Consider the following 26,356-nt stretch of genomic DNA (forward strand, 5'->3'; position numbering starts at 1 on the left):
CCTCTATTTTTCATGTAATACTAAAAGAGATTTAGGCATCCCCACATCACTTTCTATCTCTTATTTCTCTTCCTTCCCTGGAAAAGTATTTTGCTCCCTTCAGCTGTGCAGTCTCGGAAGCACATGACATATGCAAAGCTAAAATAAGTATGCGTGGCAGGAAGCACTGGGCACTCTTACACCACGCCTTGCACAACATTTCAGCAGTGGCTTTTCTGCCTAACTTCTGCCTTTTCCCCTCAGTAGCATTTTGTGCCAGCACGGCTACGACGCTGGCCACTCTGCCTGTCAACTTTGCTGAACTGGTGCCTGAGATGCAGCTAGCACCAGTCTTCTTCCAAGTTAGCAGATCTCCTGTAGCGGCCAGGCCCTCTCTCCTCGGGCTCCACTTCTACTCACCCAAGAACAGGCCACGGCTCCCTCCCTGCGAGCAATTTAACATGGCAAGCCGCAGCCAGTATTGTTGGAGCAGGGTATTTGCTAGCAAATGCATAGCTAGCAGTTTCTTGCTGAGCTCCTTCCACCCCCTCCAAAACTAGTAATTTCTCTCTCCTGACCGTAACTGTTCTCTTCCGAGTAGCTTCCAGTGCCACCAAGGAGGCTACAGGCTGGGGCAGAAACCAGCAGAACCATCTGCTGTTAAAGCAAGTAATAAAAGGAAAAACCTATTGCTAACCTAAATTTGCATCACGTAGCACTTGTGGCCCACAATGCCAATTGGGATTGGACTCCTACGTGCACTAGAGAAGAGAGACAGCCCAATGCCTCTGACCTCCGCAGTTGTTTGCTTTTAGGAACCACGTCACCAAGAACCACACCATCAGAAGTAGACTTCAGGGTGCAACCTTGAATGAGCTGGAGACTAAAGGACACTTCCGATGTCCCTGGATACAGCTGGACATTGTACCTGACAGATCTCTCCTACTTCCAACTTCCACAGGAACAGCAAAGTATCCCATTAATGAATGGAGCTGCTGTTACAGCGCTGCCAGGAAAGACTAAACTTTCACACAGAGAAATTGAAATTTTGTTTCTAGACGTGGAACAATGGAAAGACGACTGGTTAACACTAGTCGCTTAGAACTGAACTGAATACTAACCATCACTGGGATTGAATTTTTCGTGACTTCCACTTTGCAAGAACCCGAAAGTGTTTCCTTCCACTGAATGGAGCCATTCATGATTAATTGGGCACTTTAACACTTTTAGTTTCATGTGCAGCTGGCCGTGCCTCCAGCTGTCAGAACCTCTGATCGGAGACTTGCATGTTAACCACTGTTTCCCTGGCACGGGCGGCAGGGTGCTAGGATGCGGCACCGTTACTGACTCACAGGGATGCTGGTGCTATAAAGGACCTGTTTTCAGGTGCTTCTTCAACTTCCAAAGAAATTTAGTCTCAGGGAGAAACGCAGAAAACAGCAAACTAACCCTTGCCCTCAAGCCATGCTATATTCTAACCCACCACAGATGCAATTACTCAGTTTACCCGAGCAGCAAAAGATGGAAAAGTTCATTCTAAACTTATAAAATTTATATTCCAGTTGAACTCAATATGTTTCATGATAATAATGTGAGTACTGTAACAACAGCATTTTGTACATAAGCAGGCAAGAACTGTTCTTCCTCTGATGTAGATGAGATTGCAAGATTTCATCATCCCAAACGAGAACAGAAGGTTGAAATGTCAAAATCATTCCCAGATTGAAACTTCAAAATAAGCTTTTGGCTTGCAACAACTGAAACGTATAGTTTTGATAATCTTACATCAAAACTTACTAAGTTTGACTTCTTTGACTGTGATACAGTATTATTTTCAGAAATAATTCTGAATTTGAAAAAAACAAAACAAAACACAACACATCTTGTCAGAAATGCCAAATATTTTGCTAGCTACAAACTTTTCCCCTTGGGTTTTGGAACAAGCCTTTCCCTTCAAAACCTTTGGTTTTAATAAATCAGCATTCTCAGAGGAAAGATTTTAACTAGAACAGGGCAGGCATGTTTTGATTATCTCTCTGGCCTCTTACTTTGCCCAGTATCTGCTGACATCGTTAAATTACCATTTTTCTGTGCTAACAAAGAAATAGTATCATCTACATCAGCCACAAGAGGCAGTTTCTGCGTTTGCCTAACTAGAGCTGGAGAACGTCACGAGGCTGCAGCTTGTCTTTTTGCAGCTAAACTGCTCACACGGATGTCCATTTTTGTCACTGAGCACTTCACTACCACATGGCTACGGTTACGCAAGCCGCAGGACTGCCGCCCACGATAACTTCTGCAGCAACACAGCGCTAAAATCTTGTCCTTCCACCTCCATTACTTGAATGGCCGGAGTCTTATCTGCAAAAGGAGGAATGGGAATTCACCACGGAAACTAGCATCTGAGACAACATATTACGCTTCAGTTACTAGTTGCTCGTTTTGCACATGAACACTTTGCTCTTTCCTTTGTTTTTATGCCTGTAACAAGCACTCTGCACCAGACTCTGCCTTCCAAGCAAAAGCTCATATTAGCAAGCGTGCAAAGGTGCATCTCCACATCACCTTGCTCTACAAGGAACTGTGTTCACGACATGCCATCTTTTCCCGAGGTTCGCAGGCATTAACTGAACGCATGGCAAACAGCTTTCGGTGCAGTCCACGCTGTGCTGAGCCCGCTGCTCACGGCCAGAAGAGGAGGCCAACGCGCCGCTCAGAGTAAGGTTGCCTTGCGCGTGCCAGAGGCAGCAGGCACAAGCAGCCCTCCCTGCCTAGCCACAGTCCCACCCATCCACGACACTGCACACAGGGCCTGGGCAAAGCCTGCGTTTGGCGACTACGTGTTGTCCACAAGAGCACTGTTTCCAATGAGAGAAAAATTACTGGCTGTTTTTCAGGGTACGTATTTAGTGGGAGTTATTCATTCAAGTTACAGTATGACAAAGTTCTTACAACTACTTATAAACAGCACTTAGTAATTTGGCAGGTATGTACAGAGACATAATGACAGGTGTTTTTATACTACCAGCACAGTATATATAGGCAAAAGATTAACATAACCCTGTCAGAGAGGTGACTCTATTTCCCATATATTGAGAGGTTTAAGCCACTCAAGGTTTGTTTTATTATTACTAGGATTAAGCTCTTCATCACTCTCACTTCTTTTCCATTGCAGCCATTGCCTTATGCATCCACTGACTTTAAAAAATAAAAAGCACCTACACTCCCATCTTTGGTGACAAACAACCAGAGCTTGCTCAGACTTCAGTCGGAGCGGGGACTTCAGCGCTGCTCAAAAACAAACAAGCAACTATCCCAAAGCCTAAAGCTCCGTCCCTAGTCAGGGCACAAGGTGCCACCTTATTTCTCTATGCACTACAATTTTGTTAGACAAGAATGAAGACCAACATCTAAAAATTGATCAGAGGACTCAAGCCATTTCTTTTTCTTTTTTTTTTTTTTTTTTTTTACACTTTTATGGCAGCACATTCACTGAAGCCATGAATTATTAGCTCTTAACTGTATTCACACAACAGAAAAAACAGTTGTGCTCTCCCCTGTATTCCTATCTGCAGGACACAAGTGAATGCAACACACAGGGCAGCTTTTTCTACCGGTCAGAAATTCCTCAGCTAAGAACATTCATCCTTTCTGATCTTAAAAAGCTGAGCAAAAGTTGGGTAATTGAGAAAGCGAAACACTCCAAAACAAGAAAGGGTACAGTTGAGTTTTAGAAATGTGAATAAAAAGTCCTCAAGTATCCTTAACAATATCACTTCTCATTTGTTTAAAAAAAATAAAAATAAAAATAGAAAAAGAAGAGCATGCTACTTTGGGTTGGCAGCGTGTGCATGGCAGTCCAGTGAGTTCATGAAAAAAGAGGCATTGTTTGTTGTTGAAAGAAAATCAAGAGATACCTTCAAAAAGAAAAATACGGAAATCAAACAAACCAAAAAGACTAGGGAAGACTAAGTCTGCTAGCCAAGACATAGTATTACAGATGGAGACATGAAAGAAATTGCATGAGATCCTGAGGGCAAGGAATAAGAAATGAGAGACCTCCTTTGTTACAAACAGCAGTTTTTTGAAGCCTCAAAAGTGCTTCACAAAACAGAAGATGAAGAGCTGTGCGGTCATCTCCTTTTCAGTGCCACGCTTCAGGCGTGGCATCATGCAGGGACAGCCAAGAAAGCACTGCAGTAAAGTTTAACATTCTCTGTTGTTTTTTTGATACTTAAAGGAAGGACTTTTCTAGAAGAAAAAAAAAAAATCTTCATAGGAAAAAGTTAAATCTCTTTTCTCTGAGGACATGCTGCACTGAACCCTCTACAAAAGAGCCTGGGTGCAAAGTATCACTGTAACACCAGCCCTTCTGTAGCTTTGTCAGGATGAGTGAAGTCCTACAACATCTTCTGGATAGACACAAGTATCCCCATTACCATCGATGCATAACGTAAAGTACACAATGATTACATAGCAAGTCAGAACCAAAAAGAAAACACAAGCTTTACTCCTACTTCTTTGTTTTACTCATTAAGAACATACATTCCCCCCATAAAATGTGTTGCGTTTCTCAAATAACCCTTGTTAATGTGCTCAAGCACTAGCTCCTAGATCCTATTACATACCCAGCTATGCTGCTGCACCACTGAGACGCTGTTAACGTTTGCAGAAAACCACGTACAAAGCTGAGTCAGCAGGACAGACACACCTCGGCCCATGGGAGGCTACACAGAAAATCCCAGGTCTGTTAGCATAAAGCAGACAATCCTAAGAGAGACGGCCATTCCTCCTCTAGAGGACAGGAGACTGGAAGAAAAATGAGCTGAGACAAACCCCTGAGTTGTTCTTTAAAGGAGGAAATGATTTCTATTTGGGCTCCTCAGATGCTCCCTTCCATGTGAAGGGCTGCACAGGAAGAAAAGAGCAAAGATTAATTTATTACTAGCCATGCTACAAGGAACAGGAAAGGATTCAGTTTGACTTTCAGATCCCAGCTCTAGTTTCAGGCGTTAGAATACCAACTAAACAGCTGGAGAACAAGTGCAACCACACGCATTTATAACTCCTGACTCACAGCAAAGCCAACACAGGATCCCCTAATGCCATCTGTACAGTCGCTCTTCAGACAAAGCTCTAACAAGCAGCTCATTTCTGCAGTAGCTAAAAACCTAAGTTGATATAGGGAGAAGCAAGACTGTCTGATTTCATCAGCAGGAAACACACATGAGTCTGTTATTTGTTTTACACAAGATGCATTCATAAAGAACTGGAGCCTAAACCTGAAAAAGACTGGCTGTCCTCAGTCCTCTCCAACTTCCAGTGAGGACTGAGGTCAACGCACATCTCACATGAGGCAACAGATCTCCTTAACAAGTTTCCAGAACCTCAACGGTACACTGCCAAAGGAGAACAAACAGGCACGATGCTAGATGCAGGGCCGTATGCTGCCCTATACCACGTGCACTCAAGGAATGAGGCTTCTTTTTTCCAAGGAAGACCTCTTCATTTCAGATGCAGTTCCTCTGAGACCCAGTGCAAACCCTGCCTCACAACGGTACCTGTGCACTGTTCAGTCCCTCTGCTCAAGATGAGCCCATACGTATGGCTGGCATAGTACTGGTACTGCCCACGCTGCTGGAAAACGTAGGTTTAACGCACACAGGTCACTATGTGAGTATCTCATAATGACGAGTATTATAGACTATAGGTAGCAATGTATTTTTAGATGAAAGCAGGAACTGGAACTTGTGGACCTTACATGAAACATTTTAAATAACACAGTGGCCACTACTGTTGGCCCAGGTTGGGGTTCATCTGGTTTTAGCGCTCATGGCAGGCAGCTAAATTTAATCATTGAGCAGATGATGTAATCAAGAGGCAAACACAAACCCATGGGTATTTTTGTATTTGGCATGAAATTACCGTCGTGCTGCAATCCAAACTTGGCGCCAGGAAAAAAAAAAAAAAAACCCTAAAAACCTCTCTGCGCTAGCAGATTCTCCCAGTAAAACGCGGCAGAGAGGTCCTCTCCTAAGCACTGGAGCGGGCTGTCTAGGAGCACTCGAGGCAGGAGACGCAGGCTGCCGCAGGAGGCTGCCTGCTGGGAAGCCCTGACAGCTGCATGCAACCAGCAGGGACTTTGCACCTACCACAATTCCCTGGGAGTCCTTCTAATCCCAAGAACTAGATCTGGAATTGGAAAGCAGCAAGGGTGGATTTAACATGCTGTAGTCTTTTTTACTTTTGTTCCCTTGGCACAAAATCACTGACTCTCATGTGCTTTGGACCTTGCAACTCTTCATGCTAATCCAAAGGGATTATTCCCACGTGTAGGGGTTTTGTAATCTCTACAACTCATTCTACATAGGAGTCCTGCCCGTTTTGTTTTTAATATCCTCTAGAATTAAAAAATCTGTTACAGCTGCCATAATGCTAAATAACCAGGCACGGCAGAGCTGTGGGATGGCATTTTTGTAGGATTTTTTCACAAATGCAAGTCTAAGAGACAATGTGAATGTGTCACTGAAAGTCCAAACAGGACAAGGTTCAGTTCACAACCAAATCATTTTCTTGCTGAATAACCAACACACACACACACACACACAAAAGCCAGCTGCATAACCATTCTGCACTGAGTTCAGATTTCAGAATTAAATGCTCGGTAATTAGTTCTTTCTGTATGTTTGGTAATCTTATTTAAGACAACTCATTAGGTGTCTCAGCAATTTGGAAATTACTAGGTAGTTAGAACAGGTTTCTTCTTTGTGAATACTAATTATTACAAAATAGGGCAATTGTTCTAACATCTCTTTCCATTATTTCTTTTTTTCCCCTGAATTTAAAATCTCGCAGTCGCTGTTCTAGCAGCCTTCAGTTCAGCACAGACTGTGTTTTTATATCTAAGAAATTTGGTGAAAAGGAAAAAAAAAAAGTATTATTAATATATACATTTACTGCCAAAATACTGCATCTTTTGCAGTAATGCTTGAGTGAACGTGTAATATGTACAAGATTTTGTATCATTTGTATTACAGGTATATATTCACTAGGTGTTAAAACACAGAAAAATTCTAGTTTAAAGAGTTACATAGACTTAAAAACAAAACCCAAGTTAGTGGTTACTTGATATGTTGGTCATTCTAGATTTTTCCTTTTCATATTTTGAGAAAATTAATTTCTAATCATTATAAATAACCATAAACTTGAATGACTATCTTTGACGTGTCAGAATCTCAAATGCTAACTGGTCAAAACTAGACTTTGGTTTTTTTTTAGTGGCAAAAAAGACAGCATAATTTCCTTAAAATATAAAAGATGGACAAAATGCTTTACTAGTTAGTCTATCAGTGTTTGCATTCTCTTGACTGTAAAAATGCATTTACACATTATTGTGTAACTAATTATTACTAATATTCATTAGCAATAAAAAAGTTGCCAAATGTATTGTGGTACTAGTCTAACTACTCCAATATCTCACCTCTGTCGGTAGCAACTACATGAAGCGTGCGCGCGCGCACACACAAAAACTATGTCAAATATCCTAAAAGCCCTAAAAGCACCCAAAGTTACCTAGCCCATTTCACAAGAACAGTTTTTAGCTCCCGGTATCATTTTGGGCCGTTATTCAGCAAAGGAAGTAAGCACATGCTTAGCCCAATGCTCTTCCTCAGCATGGCACATTGCTCAGTTCCTCTGACGCCTTTCGTGTCAAAGGAACTTTTCACGTCCCTGTGAGCACCTGCATGAGGACTTGGCTGAATCATGTTCCTAGCACTAACTTGCCAGTTTTTACTACTGTGTCCTTCAAACTCTGCCAGCATTAAGCCCGGGAGGCCATTCATGGCCATCGGGCAGCCTGAGAAGAGATGGAAGTCGTGCTACCACAATGGCTGGCCTGCAGCTAAATCACTCGGCTCCAGGCCGCGGTCTGCTCGTCAGCTCCCTTGGGACTGGGCCTCAGAGCAGTCCGCATCCTTACAAACAGCGAGAGGAAAAAAACAAAAAACAGAGTTTCTCTGGGGCATCTCTAGCCTGAAATTGTCACAGTGGGAGGCTGCTACAGCCTGTTATGTATATGCCTATGGCATTCACAGGAGAACTGGAAGATGACAAACATGAAAATCTGCTTATTCTTTTCCTACTCCTCCCCCAATGTAATTTTTTTCAGGAGGAGGGTGTCAGAAAAGAGGTTTTAATTTACGATCTTTCCACACAATACACCACCTTAGGCGCTCTTTCTGCAGTCTCCAGGCAAACTGAAAGCTGAGGATCAAAGCCAGGTAGATGGCTAAAGGCTCAGAGTGTTTTTCTCTAAACATGTGTCTGAACCACAAAGTTTGATCCATACACAAACCTTCCAATTCCATTTTTTTTATTCAAACCATAAAAGAGCAAAGATCTGTCTGGCACTGTTCTGATCTGCGTTTCATTCCAATTCCTTATAGTCAGACCTGAGATCGCATCGACAGCTGAACACCTCTAGTCCAGATTTTACTTTAATCTCTGCAGCTGGTCCCTGTTTTTCCGCAAAACCTATTCAGAATGATAAAAAAAAGATATGATAAAAAATATGATATGAATGATTAAAAAATGGTATGAATGATGAAAAAGCCCCAAACTAAAGCTGCAACAGTTTAAAGATGCTGCTTTATTTTTTCTAGTTACTTTGGCTCTTGAAAATATTGAGTGATCTTTCCAAGGCTCTGGGGGAGCTACTACTATTGGGTTTTATGACATCTGCTAATAATATACCAGCTAATAAAAATGCACCTGCTATTCTAAACGAGCTCGTCTGGAAACGCGCTCGTGTTTCTCCCAAACAACGTGCCAGGAAGTCAAGAATGTTCCATAAGTCTTTGGGAAAAGGAGACAAATATTGCCCCCAAATGAAACTTGGTTTAATCATGCTGCCAGCCACATAAGCATCTGTGTTTACCATATGTGGTCTACCACGTTTCCTCCGACATACAGCACCAAGTCTTTAGCCAAAAAGCGCATTTCTAAGCCGCTCCTTGAGCCTGCAGTTCCCCCCTGCCACACACACGCACACACACTACTCTCAAAGCGCAACGTCCTGGGACGAAGGGACCTCCTTTCGCCTGCCGATATGGATACCGATTTGGGCTGCATTATGTGCTGTGACAGGCTCACAAATTCCTGCCCTTGCCAGAGCATTGTGGGCAGCTTTATTATCATTATACTGTGATTAAGCCGAAATGAAAGAATCAGCTGAGCTGTTTGAATCTGTTTTTGCCACGTCTTGCACAAATGAGTCCCCATATGAGAAACTCCTCTGTTTGCTTTCACATCGGGGCACAAGTATCAAGAGACACGCACAGGACGGATAGCTAGCAGGCTTATAAATATTACAGAGGCTTTCCTTTGATGTGATGGCATGTTATGCTGATATGGGTGAAACACTTTTTTTTTTTTTTAAAAAACACATCTAGATGTAGTTCCTTCATACAGCTCCAAGGGCATTTAATCTAAACAGATCTGGATTAGGAATAGCTCTCATTTCTCCTCTTGCTTTATTTCACGCTGTTCAAGTTTTTTCCTATTTTTTCTTCTGCCCACTTCACCTCACTAGCTTTCTCTTTCCCAGGCGCCTGGTGTCACCACGGTGCCTTGCGGGAACCTGGCCGCCCGGCGCCGGGTCTGCCTGCTTACACCCTGCTCTTGCGCTTATTTTACCTCTGAATACAGGCTACCGTGGGGGTTTTGGCACATTTAAAAGCCATTATGTATTCTTTTACTGTGAGCAGAACGATGAGTATGTGGTTACCAGCATGAGTTTGCGAATGTTCAAGGGTGAATTTTTGGAGCTGGGCATAGAGAGCATCACCCCAAAATCACACCTCAGGAGTCCACAGGGGCAACGAAGCACCCATCCTTTGATGGTATTTATGAGAACCTCGTAATCAGGCCAACTACAACATCTGCCTGTTTTGTGGGTTTTTTTAAGCTAACATGTAAGTTTGTAGATAGGCTACTAACAATGCTTTGGTAGTGACAGACTCTAGAGGTGTGACCTTCTGGTTTATTTGCCTCTAGTGGATCTTTGTGAGCTTTCAAGTGGGTATTTTTAAGTCAGCATAATTGCTATTATCTAACTTCGATTATGGTGCACATCCAAATATTTGCCAAGTAGCCAGATTAAAAATACAATCTAAAGAGAATAACAGGCTTATGGGGCATTTATACACAGTATTTCCCATCACTCCATTAGGCTATTAATCCAGTTTGAAGCTTTCTGAAATACCAACATGCAAAGCGAAGCATAGCCACAAACGTCATCTTACATTTATGAGCCAGTTTTCACCTCCCACAGCCAACTCCAGAAAAGATTCCTCTCCCCTTCTTCCCTAACTGGCCTTCAGTAGTCTCTCATAGTTCAAAGGCCACCAATTAATTTGCCGTGATAGTCACGATTTTATCCTTCCATCCTTGAATCTCCTTTCCCCCCTGCCCTTCACCTTACCTACTTTCTACTGGAAGGAACTTACTCTCCACAGAGGACGAGAACAAGCCCATACAACCCCTCAAACCTCAGAAGAGACTCTGTCTGAGGTTTAAACATGAATAAACTTTCCACCAACTTTTTGCCAAGGATAAGACTCATTCAGTTAGTGGTATAAATCAAGCTGGGAATTTTGGATTTTTATCTAGAGGCCTTATTTCAACAGACAAGAAAGAAAGGGCTGAGATTACTTCTATTTTTGTTCCAGCGAAGCAAGTCTGTCCAACATTCAATGTGAAATAGAATCCATGATTGCACACAGAGAGCGCTAAATTTCTATCGCACAACTACAAAGCTAAGCCAGTCTGAATGCTACAGTCATGCGTGGAAAGTCTAAGCAAGCTTCCTCTCTGGTACTTCCAGCTGGGGCACGACACGGCTCCCTTGGCGGGCTTCTCGCCTCTGCCGGTGAAGCCAGCCCCTGCCCAGCAGCTGCACCTTCCCAACACACACTCCTGCAATCTACAGCCCAACGTACCCCAGGCCGTAACTACCTCGAATCAGTCTCGTCTTCCCTCATGAACATAACTGCGTTCGTTATCAGAGATAAAAATGCATGCTCTGTATTTCAGTGCTTTAAAAAACACGTACCAGAATTTCAGTTTCTGGTCACATATTACATGAACAAGAACTATCCCATGCTCTTCAAAATGTTCTGTAAAGGAAAACAATAGAAAAAAAGGAAGTATTTAAAATTCATTTTCTACCTTTGTCTCTACTTTTCTTGTGGTGGAGAGACTCAGAACTGTTTTGAGAAGCTAATCTGTGTATGGAGCCAGAAGTGACAGAGCAGCAGAAGCTCACTTCTTCTGCGTCCCTCTGCACCAAGCACAAATTAGGAAGGAAAAACTGGAATTGTGATGCTTTGGAAAATAATTTTCAAAATTATTTTCATTAAAGAAAACAAAAGTATTCAATTTGTTAATGTTCTTAACAGGAAATAAACACTATAGGAGTCTTAAGAACAGGTCACAGTTTCATAAAATAAATGTGAAAATACAGGGGGACGGAACTGAATAAAGCCAAAGCCCCTAAAGATCATTTAATGAGTCATTACTGACTTAGCCAAGAGGATTACGAAGTAACCCTCACATCCATGGAAACGCGGGCAGAACCAGATGAGAAAGGATATCAGTTCTCCAACACAATCATAGGAGGCTCCTCCTATAAATCCATCCATAACAGTGAGAGAGTTTGCTTATAAAGAATTGAATTAGGATAGGGATCGTATCTCAGCTCCCATTTTGCCATAGTCCATTATCTTAGACATCCAGTCCAATTAAATTTTTCATGAAAAATGTTGGGTGCATTGTCAACAACTTAGTTTTTTATTAAAGGGGGGAGGAGGAGACCAAAACAAAAAAAAAAAGGTGGCTAAGAACCAAATTAACCAAGAGACTCTTTTCTCCCCAACTCCTGCTCTCTCACGTTTCTAGAGATGCACACGTTGCTCCCAAAATTCAGAGAGTACCAAAAGCTATAGATTTCTGAATGCCTTTCAGAAAGAGGGGTATGTCCAAGAGGGGTAACAATGATATAAGAACAGCATTTATTTACCAGCATTAGAATTATGTGACCTATCTGTTGATTCCTTTAAGAGAAGGAAAAATCAGAGGGCTCAGAAATAATAAGTAATTTTATTTTCCTGGAGGACCGCTCTGCATTCGTTCTCCGCAGTATTTGCTGTGACCTCAGGTTTCTGTTTCACAGATTACATGCATAAGGGCCCTTATTTTAGTAAATGAAACCTGAGTGGTAGAAGCTGACAGCACAGAAACGCAGCAGGGTGAAGCAGATTGCCACTGTTTTCAAATTGCAGCCCTCACAATATGGTTCGCAGGGAGGAGACTCGCAGAATTACGCTGCCAAGCGGCTGAAAGGCAGAAGAACTGAAACGAGGCTCCTCACCATCATCTCCCTCCTTCTGCTCAGCGCACTTATGCTGACTAAGCATTAACGGAAAGCACAAGAAGGAGGATCGCAGTAATCCTTTTCTCTGGCTCCGTGGCTAAAACGATTTTTCTCGACTTCCCAAAAAAGTACATCTCTTCTCGGGTTGCAGCTAGGCAAAGAAGACTTCAGCCCCCAAAGTGGAACTTGTTGAAAACATTATTAACTTGAGAAAAGAAGTGGAATTTTCTTCTAGACCTCATTGTCAAAAAGATCCTAGCCACCTGTCTGTTTTCACTGCATGTTTCTCCCAATTCAAACAGTCAAATTACAGAACACTTATCTTTTTAAGGATTTTTATGATTAGAGCGTCCCAATTTTCTGCTAGTGTGGTGTCACCACTTCCCACATCATCAGATTTTATACAACCAAAATAACCCTGAATATTTTTATTTTTTTAAACAGAAGTGGTTTAGAACATACTGAACTTCCTAACACTATGACATAAAGCTGACTTAGTAAGACCAAACGCTCATCAACAGTGCACAAATAGACCGGTCACTGGCTTTGAGACCTACCCGTTAATTTGTAAGGTATTATTCCTATATAACGCTTGCAGTTTGGAGACAGAATCACAAACAGAATCTGCAATTTTGTAACAAATCCTGGTGTTCTCATACTGTCCCAGGCCCCCATTTCACAAAAATTAGGTTCCAAAGAGCACATGCTTTGGAATCCTTCACCAAAAAAATCTGGTGGGCAGCCAAATTTCGTTTGTTACACAGAGGACTGCAGCTCTCTACAATGACCAATTATATTTGGGTAGCAACGACTTCAGACATCCTTCCATTTTGCTTTTGCCCACCTCTTATGGGTTTTGCTAAAGGCCTCACCAGGGCACAAAAATCAAAATCAAAACAGACTTACATCTTCAATGTAATTATAGGAAAATTACTTTGTTTAAAATATTCACGCTGTGTAGTGAATGAGAAAGAACTGTGACATGCTGTTACTGTATTGCTGAAATGAATTTCGTGCTGCTTAATTTAAGCCAAGCAACTGATAGGGTTTGGGCTAAAGTTTAGTATGTTGTGTTGCACTGTGTTTTTAATCATCTGTCTGTCTCCTTCCACAAGCTTCCAAATTCAGAGGCTTAGAAAAAGCTCTAAAAATTAATAAATTAAGCTTATGAACTGAGCATTTCCTTTCCCCCCCCCTTTTTTTTTTTTTTTTTTTTACATTGCCCTTCTTTTTTCCTGGGAATCTTCTTTTAGCTGCTATGATCTCCACTTATTATTTTTCTTGCAGCAAGGACCAAACTCTGAAATCAGACATGACTGCAGAATTCACAATAAGCTATTATATATTGCCAGAAATATCTTAGTAAGAAAAAGCCCTAATTTCCTAAGTACTATGCACTCTGTAAATAGCAGGTCCTTTCCCCAAAAACTTGCCGTCTAAAAACTGTACGTGCTGAGAGCAATACACAAGTGAAAGGGCATCTCGCTATACCTACTGAGCTAATACTTGAGCAACACTTTATGAAACTTAATTGCTGTGATCAATCTAGGACTCCAAGGACCGTCTAGGACCTCAGGGTTATTATAGTCTGTGCTATGCTGCCCACTGGTTAGATGGGACTTCACAGTGACAGGGCTGAAAATTCAGAACACCCAATTGCAGCAACTCTTACCTATTGCCACAGCTCTGAAAGCACTGCTGAATAGTTACGGAGAACAGATATCCCAAACACGCTAGGCTTTTTAATTGCTACTGTACACAACGGGAAAAAAAATACAGATAATGTGTGTTGAACATCACCATATCTGTTCTGATTTGAGTATTAGCTCACGTTCAAAATGCACCAGTGTTTTGAGAGATATTTGTTATTTTCCTGTATTCTCACATGATTTGTAGAATAGATCGACTGGACAGAGGAAAAACAACCAACCAACACTTTATTTGGGGAAAATTAGAAGCAGGAATAAGCAAATCTCAAAAACCTAAGATATCTTAGGATGCCATTGGCTAAACAGATCTCTCTATATATTCATTATCGGGATAGATGAGAAGGTACTAAAGCTATGCAGGTAGAAATACAAATCCAGGAAGAAGAAACAACCAAAATGGTACTCTCCATCAAAACTCCACACAGTCCACTCTGATACTGGCTCCAGACACCATAAGGTATTTTTGGTACACATCTTGTTCTGAACACATTTTCCCAAACTCTTATGACTGCAATGCGCTTATGACAAACTATTTCTATTTTACATAATGCAACAGTATTTGACAGTTATTTAGAGAGTTCAAAATTAGAAACTGTACACTCAAAATCGTATTTTTAATAACTGCCTCTAATATTAATTCAAAATGGGTCCTTAATTAAATAGCTCAGTAGAAACAATAAGTTAAGTTTAATGTTTCTTATTATTAGCATCCAGTAAGTATTCCAACCAAGAAAAAATCCTTTAGGAATCACTATCATACCCACAACCTCTTTGATGTGGCAAAAGCAATGCCACAGAAATACAGTGAACATGTCACTGAGTGCAAAAAGCTCCTTCTCTACCAAAACTCTCACACATCATCAGTAACACAAAATACAGAAAGCGCAGGCAAGACAACTTGAAGCACTTGGATAGTGCTCTTTGCTGAAACAAGAAAAAAAAATAGTTTCCCTTGATAAGAATGAAATTTGTCAAAAATTTGACAAGATTTAAAACCCTTACTTTGGTCTAAAGCTTTTGCGATTATTTGGGGTATTCTTCAAAGAGGTACATCTGTCAGAAAGAACGTCATTGCTCTCAAGGGTTCTGCAAACACTTCACAAATCTGCACTGAAACGCAACCACACAGGCAGGGAATGAATTTGTTGCTACAGTGAAGACAAAGCCTAGTCAAAGGCCCCAAAAAATATCCAGAAGAAAAAACACATGTCCAAAGATCAAAATATTAAAGCCACCAGTAAGGGACTCAAATCCAAGAGAAGAAACTTCATTAAGTAGAGAAATCGAAAAAAATAATTTTTTTTAAGACTTCAAACATGCACTCGGAGACAGGTGCTTTGGAAAAAAAACTTAAATGAATCAGTCAATAAGTAACTACTACATTCCTGTCAGCCTTGTGAAACCAAGAGCTTCAGTTTGTTTGCAGTTGCCAGCAGAAAGCAGAATTGCTAGCAGAGTCGCTAGCGCTGGGTTAAGGAGCTCCTACCAAGCAGGGGAAGATCAACCTCCTCCCTGGGTCCTTAGCTGGGTAATGAGCACAGTTACATGGAGCCTGCCTTTCCCCCTGCGGTGAACCCTTGTCATTCCTGCCCTCGAATCAAACAGGACGTTGCCGACTGCAGGAGGCAGGGCCTCCATTCATCACACCCAGACACTATGTAACAGCATGCAAGCGCGTAGGGAAGGTACGCTAACGCCCGGCAGCAGTAGCTGTTCGCTTCTAGGGAATTTAAAAGACTATATTGAGTTAACTGGGACGTGTGTCCTTTAAGTGAGACGAGTAATTATTTAGAAAAATTTTACCTTCCATCACGTGGGGAACAAAACCTCGAACAGAATTTGCAGTCAATCCACTCAGGATGGCGAGCACGGCCTTTTCAGCGATCCACAGCCTCACCAAAATGACTGCGCGTTTCCTTACTACTGTTGTTACGATGATTTTGTAAAAAGCCAATCTTCATCAGGTAGATAAGCATCTCACAAAAGCCAAATGCAATTCTATTCCTTGCATTTAAACCAATACTCCAAAGAAATTAAAGGAGGAGGTGAGATGTAAACCAAAACCAGTCAGCTGATTACTTCAAAACTCTCCAAGGTTTTGGTCAGCCTGTAGCGGAAGCAACTGAAGTGAAACACATAGCGCTTGATTCCCAGGGACACAAAATGCTCATCCCGGGCAGACAAGCCCTCAATTTACACCGCAGCTGTTATGATAAATATTTCTACGCCACGACAACATGATTTTGATCTAAGCATATACATAAATAATATCCATGTTTAGCTGCTACAACAGAAGAGATTTGGGGAAGAACTCAGGCACAGCTTATATTAGTATTAATGCAAAGATTAATAATTACTCCTTCTGGACCCTTAATAACTGAAGAATGTAACTGGTCGTGTCATTATTTGCTCGTGTCTTGGTTTCTTAAATCCAGTTTTTAGTAGCATCCTACTGAGCAAACCTCTTGTTTAAAGCCCTTCCTTCACTGCTGAGACTGCGTAGCAGGCAGGGTGAGCACGGCCAGCCCTCCGGCCTTGCTTGGGATAGTCTACAGAGAGGGGTGAAGGTGCATCAGAGGGCAAAAGTTTAGACATGCTTTCAATTAAGCCTTGAGGGGAAGAAAAATTAATGTGGGTTTTTAAATAGTGATTTTCTCCTCACTGTTCAGTGAATACGTTCAACCAAATTTCGTGCCTGCTGTCTACAGTCACAGTCTATGCAAGCCTGTCAGGCTCAGTCCTGCTCCCACTGAAGCCATCGAGGTCCTTGGGCCTGGCTTTCGTGGCAGCTCCTGTGGGAGACAGACCATCAAGTGATCTCTGTGCTCCAGAATAATTCACTGCAGGTCCAAGTGCACTGCAGCAGCTGGCACAGGAGAGGCTTGTATTCAACTCACATTTTCTTTAATATATTTTGTCTTTAAAGAATGAAATATAAAACATTCGGTTATGTGCATTTACAGAGAGTGCTGGAGGCCAGGAGCTCACTCCCCAGCCTGAGAGTGCTTGCTGAAAGCTCTAGGGTTGATCTCGCCTCCTGGATCAGGTCTGCGTTTAGCCGCAGTGGCTGCTGCGTGTATTTTACTTTCTGCAGCACAAAAGCTGCAGGAGAATTCAATTACTAAAGAGTTCTCCCTCAGTCCGTTTTGTAAATCCTCTTGTGTGCCATTAGCTCCATGAGGAGGACACAGCCTCGCTGTACTTTATTGTTAAACTAGCGTTTCTTCCTGAGCCCAGCATCTTGCTCCCCAGCTTGGCAGCAGGTGGGAATGCTGCGGAGACAGCAAACAGCTTGGAGGAGGAGCGGTAAAGGGAGGAGAGCGGCCTCACGCCGTGCTCCAGCAACCTCTTCCAAGCAGCACAGCCGCAGAATTGATCCGCTCCACAGGGAGCTTGGCCAGTCATCCCCAGCCAAAGGAACGAGCCAGCACAGCACTCAGGCTTCTGAGAAAGACTGCGAAAACTGGGGGTGGCAGAGGCCATATAAGCCCTACTTTTCCCTTGGCTGTATGGAAGCTCACGCTATCAACACAGCCGAGGCTTTCAGAGACGCTCCCAAGGAAGAGGGCAGCACGCCCGTCCATGTCCTTTCCCCATGGACACCCCAGCCACAGCACGAATGAGCCAAGCACCTTCATGCAGGGCACCCACACTGCAGCACCAGCATAGCGCCTTCGGTTCCAAAACAGGTTTACATGGCCCTTCTGCTCCGAGTAATTTCCTAAAAGATTTCCGTCCAGCTCTACCAGCAAAGCACAGCAGAGTGAGGAGGGGTCAGAAACACTCCTCTTCTTCAGGAGGCAAAATCTTGGACTCCTGCCTTTCTGCCCTCCCCTTGGATACCCGTTCCACATACCTCCACTCCACAGAGTTTGAGTCTCTCAGACTCCTATTTAGTTCCTGCTCTTACTCTATGTCTGTTTAGGGTTGCGGACAGGGAACTGCAGAATGAGCACACCGCCATCACAGGCACAGCAAGGATTCAAGCCGTTTCTGGTTGACATTTGTATCTGCATTGCTCTTGAGTTTCAGTTCTTCTCTCACTCTAATGTAGTCCCTTCCACATCCCTCTGTTCTGAAGCTCTTACCTGGGTCCCAGAAAGTTGGAAAGGAGCTGTGTAAGCCATACCCCTGAAATTTGAACACCTCCCTGAAAAATCTGAGGTATCATATAAAGGAGAGGAAAAGAGTACTGGGCTTTAAGGACGAGCAATTCCTCTTCCCTCCTCCCATCATCCCTAAAAGCGGTCACTGGGGTGCTGCTAGCACAGCTTGGCCAACTCCCTCCTACCTGAGAGGCAGAAAGATGACAGAAGCTGCTAAAAGAGAAAATTAGAGAACAGGATTTGATTTGTTCCTCCTGGCAGCCTTTGCTCATCTGAAACAGAACCTCTTGGAGCCGGGCTGTGTGTCAGCAGCACCTCTGCGGTTCAGAGCAAAGGCAGCATGTCAGGAGAGAGAGAGAGACTTGCTCTAGGAGAAAGGAACAAAAAAATGAAAGCAAAAAACAGGCCTGTGGGATCCCTAGAGATGCAGTGTGCATCCTGCCAGGCAGCCAGCCACTAGGGAAACTTCTTGGCTGATTTCCTTCCTCAAAAGGTTTGATGGAGGGACATTTGACCCTCAGAGCTGGTTAATCTTCTTCCAGCTGCCGCGAGCTAGCATTTTGTAAGTAATACAGCAGCTGCAGTTGGGTTAAGAGGCACTGCAACCAAAGAGAGAAATTATTTAATAGCTGGAAGAAATGAGCAGGAATCCAGACTTTGGGGCTGCACTTCCCTGAATCACATTAGTGCAGCTCCACTGAAACCTGGGCTCTCATTTTGGTTTTATCCCTGAGTTCAGCTCTGGCCCTGACTTTCAGAGCTAATGGGCATATGTAATTTCTATTGAGGTTCAGCAAAATCAGCCTGAAAAGCATTAATGCAATGGCTCAGGACATACCTTCCCACACATCAGTTTTCTACAAAGTAACGCTGCAGTATTTTAACTTATTTACTTCACTGTTGTTGTTATTCTGAGGATATAGCCTAAAATTTCTTTTCGTAAAACATCCGACCACCCAAGAGAACAGCAGTCTAGCTTTATTCATATTTTTTGCTGGGGGAATGGAATGCAAACTATTCAGTTCTGATGCCAAATAGATTTCACATATCCTTTATAAACTAAATTGTTGTTTATGAATGAGGCACAAAATATCTGGACAAATTTACATTCCTCTGAATACAATTTTTTCCACTTAGCAGGTATCCCTTGCAGGCAGAGAAGCAGAATGTGAAACCTTGTAAACAGAAGCTTCCATCTGCAGGCATCAAAAGTGTTTTAAAATATGGTATCTTTAGGTGTCATAACCAAGCATCTTAGAAGTAGTTTTTAGAACAGAGCACATTACATATTAAGATGACTGCCACAGGCATCCTTTAGGTATTATGACTATTGCTTTAAATTGGGTGAGCACCAGGGACACACTTGGCCTGATGTAGTCAAAGACCCAAGACACTGTGGTGTTAAGATCTATAAAAGCAATGGCTAAGGATCAACCTAAGCGTTTCAAACCTAATATTGTCCACACAAGGACATATTTGGTGCAGTAATCTTGTTCTGCATTTTTCTCAGCTAGTAACAACATAACTGGCAAAGCCCGCATCCCGCAAGTATTTTTTTCAGTAGTATCCAATCTCATTTTTTCTAACTTCCAAATTTATATAGTCCAGTTATGGGGCGGTATAGAGCCTTCTTCATGAAGCACAGGGCTTTACAGTGAATCAAGGTGAAATGTATACAATTCCAAAGCTGTCTACTGAATTCTCCTTCCATGCTGATGCAGTTTAATCTGGAAGAGCACATACAGCACTAGTCACTCTTTCCCTGTCTCAAAAGCAATATTGGAAAACGAGAGGCTCAGAAAAACCAACAAGAATAACCAAGCACATCAAGAAAGCGTATGGACAGAGAGACACCAAAATAACAGCAAAACAGATTTCTCTGAAAATGGAAAAAAAAAAAAAAGGAAAAGAAAAAAATAGGTTAGATCATTCAAAAAGCTGTGTCTGTGCAAATTCTTTCACAATACAAGCGACAGTAAATGAATGAGCTTGGAAATGTAGCATCTGACAGTTCTTTGTTCTAAAATAATAATAAAAGGTTTTTCAGAAAAATGGAAACATGCAAATTTGATTCAAAGACAACAAAAAGAAACATTCACACGTGATATATTCAGGATGTAGAGCTTACTGCTACAGGAGTAGTTGAGCTAAAAAACTTAACAAGGTTCCTAAATATTGTAATAGATTAAAAAAATCTTCGGCATAGTTACAACTCATAGCAACCCCAATTCTAGAAATAACACTTAATGGCATGTTTCAAAGCTGAAGTCAATTCCCTACTTCAGTTCAGCAGGGTAAATTCTATGTATTCCCTGCCTCTCTATACGTTTTGAATGTATAACAGGAGAGTCATCGATTAGAATATCTTTCCCTCTCTTACACTCCCACTCATACTGCATGTTTACATATAGTAGACCTAGCCTTTTAAAGGGAAAAATTATTTCATGTATTATGAAAATTAGTCTATTCTAGGGTGTAATACTATAGCTATTCAGCAAGGCACAAAAACACTTCATGCCACTCTGCTCCTTAGGACAGTAAGTGAAGAATAACAGACAAATGAAATTACCATGGAAAAATGTACCTATGTAAAATACAATCATTTGTCTGTTTTTTTTTTTTTTTGCATTCATCTATATCCTATTCATTCTCTAAAAAGATCTCTCTAAAAACTGCTAAGTTCCAATATTCCTGTTTTATTGCACACAAAGAAGTCTTGGGAGTATTTTAAATGGAGTAAGCATGGACTACACTGGCATAAAGCTACTTCTCATAGCTTGTGGAAAACTTTGAATACAAATATATTTAGAGGGAATCCTGTTCATACCTTGCTTTTTGCTTTTGTTTTTAAATAGACACCTCAGTAAGTATACCTTATTACAATTGCAAATTAGTAAAGTTATTTCCAGAAAAACAGGCCCTTTTATTCTGAAAATGCCTCTCCCTACTCCTCAACACACTTAAAATCACAAATAACACTTACTTACAGAATGAAATTTGCTGTAAAACAAGAGCTTGTCATCAGCAAGGAGCCACCAGTAGGTATAACATGCAAAACGACACCAGATACCTTTTCTAACTAACCGTCTCTTGCAGGGGTCATACAAATTTCCCTGTCTCATCATGTTCTGTTATGAGGGAATGAAGTTGTGATAGGAATTTTGTTCATCTTTTTTTTTTTTTTTTTTTATGAAATTGATCAAGACACCCACAGGATAACAGACTATCAAATCCTGGATGGCCTGGAGGCTTGTAAGATACGTTAGATAAGATCACATCTGATCTCCAGGTCTTAGCAGTCTTTGTCTGGAGATCCTGAAACTCTACAATCATACATTGATCACAGAAACACACAGAATCGTTTAGGTTGGAAGGGACCTCTGGAGATCATCTAGTCCAACCTCCCTGCTCAAGCAGGGTCACCTAGAGCATATTGCCCAGGATCACATCCAGACAGGTTTTGAATATCTCCAGGGAAGGAGACTCCACCACCTCTCTGGGCAACCTGTTCCAGTGCTCTGTCACCCTCACAGTGAAGAAGTTTTTTCTCAGGTTCAGGTGGAACTTCCTGCGGTTCAGTTTCTGCCCATTGCCTCTTGTCCTGTTGCTGGGCACCACGGAGAAGAGGCTGGCCTCATCCTCTTGACACTCCCCCTTCAGATACTTGTACACATTGATGAGATCGCCTCTCAATCTTCTCTTCTCCAGGCTGAACAGGCCCAGCTCTTGCAGTCTTTCTTCCTAGGAGAGATGCTCCAGCCCTCTAATCATCTTGGTAGCCCTCCGCTGGACTCTCTCCAGGAGTGCCATGTCTCTCTGGTACTGGGGAGCCCAGAACTGGACACAGTACTCCAGGTGATGGTTCTGGTGCTAAGGATACTCCTTAATTCAGCAGCATCAAGATGAGATCCTTATTAGCAGAAGTTACACTTCCTCCAGATTTGGCTCGTTCTAGTATTCAGACATGAAAATAGTGATGGTGATGCCTTTTCTCAGTGGCAGAAACTGATTTTTCCGCACATGCGAAGACAGCCCCAGAAATTCTCAAGGGGCTACACTGAAGTATCATAGGGAGAATGTCCCATTCCCCATACACGGGGTCCCAGTGCCAGACTCGATAGAGCAGCTGACATCTCAGGTAGGTAAGGGAAGTCCATGCACAGACAGCAGCATCAGCTGCAGATCCAGTTTTCTGCTCAACAGCAGGGAGAAGGTATGTCAGGAGATAGCTGGAAGCAAAATAATCTCTTCTAGGTGCAGCACCAGCATTTAAGCCACACGATGCTGTAGTTGATGCCCATGCTGGTAGCTCATGTGTGTTCCTACACTAGCTAAACCTTTCATTAATCTAGCTTGAGCAAACATCAAGGATTGCCTTGGTGGAGGCAGAATGAGTACCATCATGGCCTGCTGAGTCACGGCTACTTCTTTTCCTAGGTTACAGTCACTTGGTAGACATATTTCTGTGGGATCTGTCCTTCTGGGAGTGCATTGGGTTCATTCCTGAGCTTTCAGCACAATATTTAGAGTATATATACTCCATATATAGAGTCTTTGTGCCAGGAGCTGGTGCTAGCTCTCATAGAGAAGCAGTATTTGGTGTCAAAGGCACGGCTAGCTAAAGCTGCCGCTGCTTTTTTTCCCTTGGTGAAGTTTTCTCTGCACTGGTCATAACTGAAACTTCTCTGCCTACCAATGATTCTGGGGCTTGTTTTGTCAGAATCTGATGAGATTTACACAGACTGTTCTGGAAAAATGAAATGTTATCATTGTATTTCATGACATATATATCCTAGTAGAGAATAACTGATGGTTTGTAAGAATACATCATTTTCCTAGGCAATAGAGAGACATATATTCTTCAGAGGCGTCATTAATCACAGAAGGAACATGGCTTTAAAATATCCTCAAGGAATCCTGTATTGAAGGAGGAGTTTGTAAAGAAGGAAAGCAGGGGTTAACCATTAGAAACTATTTCATTCATGGGGTTCTTACATTAACAGATTAAAAGATGGAAAGTTCTGAATAAGTTTAATTTGAACTAACATGTCAGAGGCTTTCAGGTTGTGCCCATCTCACGGGCAGGAAGAGGGAACCGGCAGAATATCTTGGCCACCTCATCTTATAGCTCTTCCTCTGGGGGTAGGGAGTGTAAAGGGCCCATGTATGGCCCTCACAGATACGGCTATTCAAAAAAAAAAAAATCCTCCAGCCTCATACACACCAGGCCCAAGAGCACCTAATAAAGAAAATCTGACATTTAAGATAACACAATCACTAACGTGATGTCATTGTACCAAGGACAAGCCTCCCATGAGAAGAAGCAGAAACAGCAAGTGAGCTAATCAGCAAGAGAGTCAATTTTCAAGGAAATGTCCTAGCATGGAATAAAACAAGAGAGGATGCACAGAGGAAATACATTCAGCATAAACAGAATTCTCTCAAAATAGAAAGGCTTGTGAAGTTTTATATGAAGTGTTAGCAGCTCTTTCAAACATGCATTTCACCACTTCAGCGCTAAGCCAGATGATGGGGAATATTTTTTCCCTTCATGATTTCTTCCATGTCACTGTAATAAATCACATCACTGCCAGGCTGCATTTTCCACAATGGTGAAACAGCAAAACCAAATAGCTCCAGTTCTAGCTCATATACCCTTTGTACTACTTGACTTAAAAGGAAAAAACAAAACAAAACAAGAACCAATCAATCAAAAAGACTTCCTCACCTCCTTGCTCCCTTCCCCCAGAGTTTTCTTGCTTTTCTACACCCTTATGAAAGATTTAAAGCCCCATAGCCCTGAGGACCAGGCCCAGTAGCCCATTATTGCTCCTTCTGAAATAGTCCTTTCCTCAAAAAGAACTTAAAGCACATTCCGACAAGGCTGGCCTTAGACAGGGACAGAAAACGCAGCTGAAAGTCCTGTGCTTACATGTAAAAATTCAGGCATCCCTAGCTTCCTCCACTCTCTGTGCAGGGCGGAAAAGCTTGACTGATTCCAGACATATGGGTAATCTTCCAAATCAAAAATAAAGTTCTCCTAATCAGCGCCGTGGTGGAGACAGAAGTAGACAGATGGACACAAGACCTCGCAGTCAAATTGAATTCTCCCCTCTCACTTCCCTCTTTGCTCTAAAAGTCTGTCTTCAATTTTCACAGAATCGCCGAATGGCTGAGACTGGGAGGCACCTCTAGAGTTGGTCTAGTTCAGCCCCCCAGCTCAGCGCAGGGTCAACTAGCATAGGTTGCTCACAACCATGTCTGGTCAGGTTTTGAGTAGGATGGAGGCTCCACAACCTTTCTGAACAACCTGCTCCAATGTTTCATCACCCTTAGAGTAAAAAAAAAATTTTTTTCTTATGTTTAAATAGAATTTCCTGTATTTCAGTTTGTGCCCATTGCCTCTTATCCTTTCACTGGATAGCCCTGAGAAGAGTCTGGCTCCATCTTCTTTACTCCCTCCCATCAAATATTTATACACACTGGTAAGATCCCCCCGAGCCTTCTCCTCTTCAGGCTGAACAACCCCATCTCTCTCAGCCTCTCTGCGTAAGTCAGATGCTCCCGTCCCTTCATCATCCTCGTGGCCCTTTGCTAGACTTGCTTCAGTACGTCCATGTCTCTCTTGTCCGGGGGATCCCAGCACTGCACACAGTACTCCAGCTGTGGCCTCTGTGGTGCTGAGCAGAGGGGGAGGATCATCTCCCTTGACCTGTGAGCAACACTCTGCCTAATGTAGTCCAGGATGTGCTTCTGGAAGCAACTTTTTACATACACATACAGACATATATACATACACACACACACACACACACATATATACATGGGCAGATCTTCAAACTCATCATCTGCACAAAGTAAGCATGTTGAGAACTGAGTCAAGTTAAGAAAAGAAAGAACCTTTGAGGTAGGGAAGGTAATAGAAGATGCAGGAGCCCAGAGGGGAAGGCCTAGAAGCTATTCAGGATGTGCTAAATTATGCTACCTATCTGTGCTCTGAGGAACAGAAGGCACTCTGATCTGACCCACCCACACAGCTGTCCAAATCTCCTTTTATTTTTCAGGAACTGCTCTCTCACATCTTCTGTTCCCAGAGGAAAAATCTTTTCTAATGTCCAGTTACACAGGAAAGATGACCACAAATCGGTTTTCCATTAAGCCATCCAGTATGTTTTACTGGTGTAAGGGAGCTCATCCAGTCACTTCTTTCTTTTCCTTAGTTTATTAAGCCCAAACAATGAAACACTCCCTCTAAATCAAGTTCAAAACAATTTAATTACATACAGATGCTGCTACATCTGGCGGACTGGCAAGCAGCTGAATTCATCTGACCCGCACAGGTCTAGGACCTGAAAGATGTAACTAGAAGAGAGTCAATATGCCCAATAGCTATCTACTTTTCTAATTCAGAGGGGAACTACCTCAAAGACAAAGAACTCGTCCAACATTAGGCTGTTAATGTCCTCGCTGTGCTGCACACCTGAATGTGCATGTATTGCACCTGAATATAAGGATGTGTTGAAGACATGGAAGGAAGGAATGGACACTGCAAAATAAGATACTCAAAAACTGAAAAGAGGTCACTCTTGGCACGAAAACCAGCAGTGAAGCACTGTGGAAAAATACAAATTGGGATCTGATGAAAGTTTGCAAGCAAATCTTAACACCACCTGCAATCCCTACAGAACTCAATATTCACCCAGCTAAGTGAGATTTTAAAATTAACTACTGGATTCTAAATGACCATGAACGGCTGTCAGGCTTGTCCTATTGGCAGAGTACTCTGCATTTGTATAAGTTGCTGGTTTTTAAAACCAGACTCTACTGTCTATGTAAAAACATACACAATGGAAAAACATCTAACAGCTCAATTGCTTACAAGTAGAACGTGTTTTAGGGAGATAGGGAAGCAAGTCATGACATCAACAGATCTTAGGTTAAGCTTTTCCCCTTGTTGTTGTTTATTATTTCTATGATGTGTTCCTTCAGCATCAAGAGCCATATTCCATCCTCAAATGCCCTTGAGTTCAGTAAGAGCTGTTTATACTTCCTAGAAGCAGAATTTTCTTAAGATACGGGACATTTTTAAAGCAATGCACGCTCCAGGATTGGCACGTTTGTGAGAAACC

The 26,356-nt window shown here is 42.2% G+C and overlaps 1 protein-coding gene across 7 annotated transcripts in view; it reads right to left on the reverse strand.

The window, feature by feature from the left end:
* Positions 1-26,356, reverse strand: part of CACNB4 (calcium voltage-gated channel auxiliary subunit beta 4) — a 132,188-nt gene that overhangs the window by 48,649 nt on the left and 57,183 nt on the right. The window contains exon 1 of one of the 7 annotated variants that reach the window (XM_068949385.1): positions 4,608-4,715. The exons of the other annotated variants lie outside the window; for them this stretch is intronic. Within the exon in view, the coding sequence (XP_068805486.1) occupies positions 4,608-4,700 (93 nt within the window). The 5' untranslated portion in view covers positions 4,701-4,715. Of the gene's footprint in view, positions 1-4,607; positions 4,716-26,356 lie in introns of those variants that run through there. 7 annotated transcript variants of the gene reach the window in all.

The sequence above is a fragment of the Struthio camelus genome, chromosome 6 (assembly GCF_040807025.1).
Source record: "Struthio camelus isolate bStrCam1 chromosome 6, bStrCam1.hap1, whole genome shotgun sequence".
In the NCBI taxonomy this organism is placed as follows: Eukaryota; Metazoa; Chordata; class Aves; order Struthioniformes; family Struthionidae; genus Struthio; species Struthio camelus.